We start from the raw sequence: 6,321 nt of genomic DNA on the forward strand, positions 1-6,321 counted from the left end.
TTTTATTTTAAGAGGGTAACCCTTCCAACTGAACCCGTAACCCAGCTGATATCCAGGGCCTTCTTTAAAAATGACAACAAACATACACCTGTACTTAATCTACAGCATCAATAAAATATAATGAGGCCTACTATAATAATATTAAACATACAAATTTAAACATTTTAAATATAAAATAAGTTAGAAGAAAAAAAACATTCTAGCCTGACTTCCAACTATTTCCTACTGTATCTGGATTTTTCTACCCTCACTCAATTGCCACTGAGGAAAGACTTGTTTAAAAGATCTGTTCTATTTCTGGCTGTTTACATATGTTTGCATCTCTACTGAGATCCAGCCATTGTTTTTAACAAAATTACTGTCTTCCAATATTTTACATTTTAATCTATATGTATTATATATAGTAATTAAACTTGTGATCTGTCCACACTATATACTTGTATGTAACATGATCATGGGGTGACAAAATGACATTATCCTGCCCTTACATGCGTAAAACCCAGGTATTTGTCAAATAAAAAATGACAGTGTGATTAGTGCATTATTTTATAGAGTATCGCCAAAGATACTAGAAATACAAGATAGAGCACTCGCATAGCAAAAGTGAGGCAGATATACGTCACATCTTCTATGCAATTCCAGTTGTAAGCAGCACCCTTCAGTTTTCAATATAGCAAATTTACACACGCTTATCCAGTTCACATCCAGACGTACAGGGTGCCCTTCTGTTGCTAAGCAAATCCAGACATACACGGCACCCTTCTCTTTCCACTAATGATGGAAACTATCACTAGTCAGAGTCCGGTTATATGATTCTGCAATTTTGTGTCTTATTTTATACTTTTGATTCATTTATGCCTATTGTTTGTATCTTATGGAAAATGGCAACGATTTCTACCTCCGCCAAAAGAGGCAGAGGTTTTTTAGATCTAGCTGTATGCTGCACCCCATTGTTTGTATTCCCACCATGCATTTCATTCTGTGGAGAACTCTATCTTGTATTTCTAGTTGATACAGTACTGTTGAATTGTATGTTTGAACCAAGTTAAATAAATTAAAGTTGAAAGTTGAAGTTGAACTGTATTTGCTGTTACATGTAAAAGAAGTCTAAAAATATATAAAAAACAAAATAAAATATATTCAATATCTATTAATAACACAAACTACATAAATAAAAGCCAACTCGGCATCGTACAACGCAGCCCGATGCGATTTGTTGTCTAGTCTGTGCGAATTAAATGCAGCCGCGATGGTTGGCATCGGGGGCTGTCGCGTCATAGAATATTTAAACATGTTTAATATTTCTCGCACTGGCTTAAGACTGTACTCGACAACGAATTGTGTCAGGCTGTGTCGTGCGACGCTGTCCGAGTTGGGCTTAATACAGCATAGAAGATTTATCATAATTTATGCATTAAATTTCAGTTAGTAAAATTGATGCTACTAGAGATTATCAGCAGAGGGTGAATCCATGTACTGTTGAACAGACCTCCAGAGGGCAGTTATATTCCCAGCGCCAAAACCAGTAGCACCACAGCGTTGAATGTACTCCAAGAAAAATGTATCTTCTTTGAAGAGTGGCTTTGTGAAAACTTGCATGAGGTATCTGAATACAGACAGAGTATAAAACTCATTTATAATCATTTTTATAAACATCTTCAATACATCTCTCTTTTCCCAGATATTCCTGCACTTTGGGGTTCACTATACAAAAATAAATACTATATACCTCCTCTACAATAACTTTGCTGACATTACAACACCATATGATACACCTTTGCTACTGAGCTGTTGATATGGCTGTGTGCCTTCACTTCTGTAGGGAACTGTGGTGTATCTAGGAGTTTTACAATGTTGTGAAAGATGCGAAGGTGAAACAGGGGGCTTGTTAATTAGGTGAGGGGTACTAGCTCGCAATGAAGGTGATTTGAGGTGATTTCTAGCTACTTCAACATAATTTTGTAGGAGTGACTGGGGGGGGGGGTTGCATATATATTCTGGGGAAGTGCACACACCACAGATATGCCACTGGTAGGGAGAGGGGATTTTATTATCACTGTTTATATATAAGACAAGTCCTACTTTATTTTTTTCATTATTTGGGCAATGGGATTAGGATGGCTAATTATTGTAGCAAAGACAAACATACATACACAAGGTGCTCAAACAAGTTTCATTATGATGATGCTTAGGGTGTGGAGTTTTTCTTGGTCGTGAGAAAAAACTAATGTAACATTTACAGGAATTAGGCCCACACACATTGGCCTGGAAATCAAGCATCTTAATGACCCAGCTGCTCTACCAATTAATCCTAGGGATGTATGGAATACAGTATAAAAGATGTTTTTCACTCATGCTTCATACACAGTCCTCTTCTACAGTACAATCACTATTTTACCTTTGGTTTGTGGAAATTTCTTCCATATATGGTTGTATTGCATCAGCTTCAGCATCCAATAGAATTCCATGTTTTTGTAGAGTTTCAACCTCTTGACCTGTTTCTAGAATTTCATCAAGTTTACCAACCTATATTTGGATTTGAATGAAATTGATTAGATCGAAATTGCCATGAGTTTATTCAAGACTATACTACATAAAATTGGACGAAAATGAATTCTATAATTAAACTATAGCCCTCTTGGAGCTTAAACAATACAGCAACATGATAATGATACTATTGACAACACGTCAAAAAATTCTCTAGATACAAAAAACTTTAACTTGTTAGAGTTTCTACAGTCTTCTTTGTAGCAAGCCCATGACCAGGGGGTTTCTACAGTTTGGCCACACCCAATTTTCAAGTGAACCTACTGTACCTCTGCAAAAAACATATCTCTCCTCCCTTGCATCAAAAAACATTCCTAGGGGGACACTCAAAATTTTGGTGTCACAAAGTACACCTTCAAAATGCAAGGATGATAAAAAGCAGAATTCTAAATGCATATAGTATTTGAATCTTGAAGCAAAAATACAGACCTGTGTGTAATAGGCTTCTGGTGGTTGGATGAACTCCACTCCAGACTGTTGAAGAGTTCCTGCAGTGTGTACTAAGTCTGGTGTATGGAGACCAATATGTTGAATGCCAGGACCATTGTGTTCCCTGAGAAATGTCTCAATTTGATTCCTACCTGTAATTGTAAAAATTCATTAAACCTAACAACTGTACAACAAGAAAACATGAAAATACATTTATACCACAACTATTCTTTAAATATACGGTAAACCTCGAATTGAAGTCCTGGGCTACTTCTTTTTCTTTGCAAACTTTGGATGGGCTTCTTTTTTGAGGCTAAATTTTGCAAAGTAAAGAGGGGGCTTCTTTTCAAAATTGATGCTGTAAATTTTGGGAATTAGTACTATAAAACAATAACTGTAACATCAATCTGTATTATGAAGGATTATACAGTGTAAACTGGTATTAAATCACCTAAGCTACTGTATAAACCAAGCGTGTTTTAATTTATTGTGTTTCTTTGAAACTTATGCACAGTGTATGTACTGTACTATCTTGAAAAGAAGCCTATGCTACCTTGCTTTCTAGGCTAATTTTGCAAACTAAAGATGGGCTTCTTCTCGAGATAAAGCCCACTGGGCTTCAATTCAAGGTTTTACAGTATAGGAATGTCAACATTTTGTAACCAGGATCTTCCAGAAATCGAAATCCACCCCCCCCCCCCAGCGACTTCCACGGATACCTCGAAACCTGGACATTTTAAGACCTGAAATCCCTTGGTTACGAAATGTCACGGCTGCAAAAAACATGTAGCAGAGCACCACAAAACATTCAGGTTACAAAATGCCTGCCACCTATCTACATGATAAAATGGTAATATAAAAAGAGTATCGAAAAATATTTTACTGTACTTAAAAACTAAATTTAAAATCTAAATTGTTAACTAACATAGTAAACAGTATATAGTCTGTGGTGGTGAAGATAGGGGTGTGAAGGGGTGCTACTTGGAGAAATGAAGGGATGTGAACATTTTTTAACTACTTGCACTCCAAAGGGGAGCAAATTTTTGGTGGTGGGGATGTGCCTCCTTAGTTGCAACACAATGCATGGCCTGTGCTTTTCTCTCTTCATATACATTTGTATGTATTGTATTGGTTGAAATTTAGAATAATCTTGCACATACACTATATATAGTATTGTATTATACTGTTTAATGTAGATGTTATACTTCCAAACAGTAGCAAACAAATTGAAAATTAACCAATGTATAAGTTGCCATAAATCGTTTTCTTTCACAATTATATATAAAGAACAATTGTGAAGAAATTGCATGGGAAAAAATAAATATCTACAAAATAATTACCATGTCCAGGTAACGCTTCTGCCACAACAAAATTGATTGGCAGGTCACGGTCTTGATCTGCTGCCACAAAACCAGTCTCATTACAACGCCAATATTCCATCGCTTTCAACCTCATTCCGACATCGTCGCCTCGTACTACAAACCCTTCTTCATCATCTTCGTTACTGTAAACGGTTGAACACAGGAAAATTAATTTCACTTTCAATACAATTTTTTTTCAATTCAATGAACATATGAGTTTTGAGTTTTGGGGTACGTATACAATAAGTTTAATTAGTTATGCAACAAGTTATTTCCTCTCTGTTTGTTCTTGTTACACTATTTATCGATGACAGTATTAAATTTATACTCTTTGCCTAGCTAATCATCCTAATCCAGCACAGTACCCTGTTGTACATTGTTCGCTAGTCACACCGCTCACAGTGTGAGCGATCTGCAATGCCAATGCCGGTCTTGAAAGATGACGTCACACACATTTCGCACTTCATTGGGTGATGGTGACGTAATGCCACTTACTATACCTACTTAGCAAATGGCAGTAGAAATATGGTACCATACATCTACCCACGGCATATTATTTAAATTTAAATCATTTTAACCATCACATTACTACACTGTTTACATTCACACATTATTTTATTTTATCCTCCGTCTGGATGCATTTGGCAAAACGATTTGCTGTTAAAATAAGAAAAACAATATATTATTTTTATCTTTTTTCTGCCCTCCTCTGACGATCTTTAAAAAAATTAATTCGCGAAACAAGGTATAAGGAAAGTTTCGCCTAACTTCACCCCTTTTAGCAAGATTTCTCTCACTTATTGAGTTGTATCCCACTGCCCCCACCCATCATACTGTACAGTATTTAAATTATATTACATATGATATATTCAGTCAATTTTATATGATTTTGAAACATACCTGTTAATCTTCAACCTTTTCATTCCAAAGCAGTTCTCATACCATTGAAGTATTTTCTCTGTACCACCAATTGGACAAGCATAAGTCACATGATCAAAATGTACCTGCACATTTTGACCTATTCTTCTAACTGCATGATCATCCTCCTGATGGGAATATTGAACATGCTCAGAAAATCCAGGAAGGAATATGCCTTTGTAGTTTTTAGTATTTAAAAGCGTGTGTACAACGTCACCAACGCAAGAACGAACGGAGGCTATAGCAACAACACCTTGCTCATCCTCAATCATTGTGGGTTCACAAACAGGCTGTGCACCGCCATCGACCGCTTTTTCAAATGATTTTTCAACATTCTGAACATGAAATGCTACATCGAAAACAGAGTCAATATGCTGTTTATCTTCACCAACTAATTTGTGTGTTCCAAGACCAATTTCATGGTAGTCTGTAAAGTTATTTTCTTGTATATGTGCTGAGGTCATGTCAACGGTTTCTGTGTTTTCTAAATGACGACAATTCATCTGTTTAGATGCAGGCCTCCTACTACAGTGAGATGATTTGCTCTTACATCCTTCATGTTGGGTTTTCAGTAATTGTGATTCTCCTCGAAATTTCCAAGAAGAATAATTTGAATTATTTATATTATTACACGACTGGTTTCTAAAATTGTTTATTATATTTTTACCTGAACTTGCAGAATAAACAAACTTGTCACTGTTACATGAAGGAGGTATAGAACTACGCTGGTTATACCTTAAAACTGGTCTTGTGTCTTTTAATAGGTCACTATTATTATTTATTGTGAAGCTGCCTTCGCAACGAACTTGAGATGAGGGGCCAGTACTAAAAAGGCAGGGCAGCCCGTCACCGCCTGCCCCTTGAACCTGGCTAGGCCTAGGATGTTCTGTAACAACAAAAATAGCTGTGCCATTTCTTATAACCCAATGGTTAAAATCATTTACTTTCTTGAATGCAAATAATTGAAACTGCAAATTATTGACCATTTTCTGAGTGAACTTCCATCCATTTTCCGCAAAGATTTTGAAGTGATGAAATCTCATGTGCGCAGCCATCTTTGCCGGTA

At 36.2% G+C, this 6,321-nt stretch overlaps 1 protein-coding gene across 1 annotated transcript; it reads right to left on the reverse strand.

Annotated features, from left to right (window-relative positions):
- On the reverse strand, positions 1–6,321 carry LOC117114003 (4-hydroxyphenylpyruvate dioxygenase-like protein). Its single transcript, XM_033257521.1, has 5 exons — positions 5,238–6,321; positions 4,317–4,480; positions 2,977–3,128; positions 2,399–2,526; positions 1–1,606 (listed from the first exon to the last, which is right to left on the reverse strand). Exons 1-5 carry the CDS (start codon positions 6,308–6,310, stop codon positions 1,444–1,446), a joined length of 1,680 nt encoding a protein of 559 aa, XP_033113412.1. The 5' UTR covers positions 6,311–6,321; the 3' UTR covers positions 1–1,443.

The sequence above is a fragment of the Anneissia japonica genome, unplaced genomic scaffold, assembly GCF_011630105.1.
Source record: "Anneissia japonica isolate Jap-2015-1 unplaced genomic scaffold, ASM1163010v1 scaffold281_len866295_cov195, whole genome shotgun sequence".
Lineage (NCBI taxonomy): Eukaryota > Metazoa > Echinodermata > Crinoidea > Comatulida > Comatulidae > Anneissia > Anneissia japonica.

Bases quoted from the DNA above. Each gene is read 5' to 3' on its own strand.
- LOC117114003 (XM_033257521.1), bottom strand. From the start codon at position 6,310: ATGGCTGCGCACATGAGATTTCATCACTTCAAAATCTTTGCGGAAAAT. The intron at 4,481-5,237 runs GTATGTTTCAAA...AACCGTTTACAG, and splicing joins AAAAGGTTGAAGATTAACAG to TAACGAAGATGATGAAGAAG. The intron at 2,527-2,976 runs GTCTGTATTTTT...ATCCAAATATAG, and splicing joins CAGAAGCCTATTACACACAG to GTTGGTAAACTTGATGAAAT.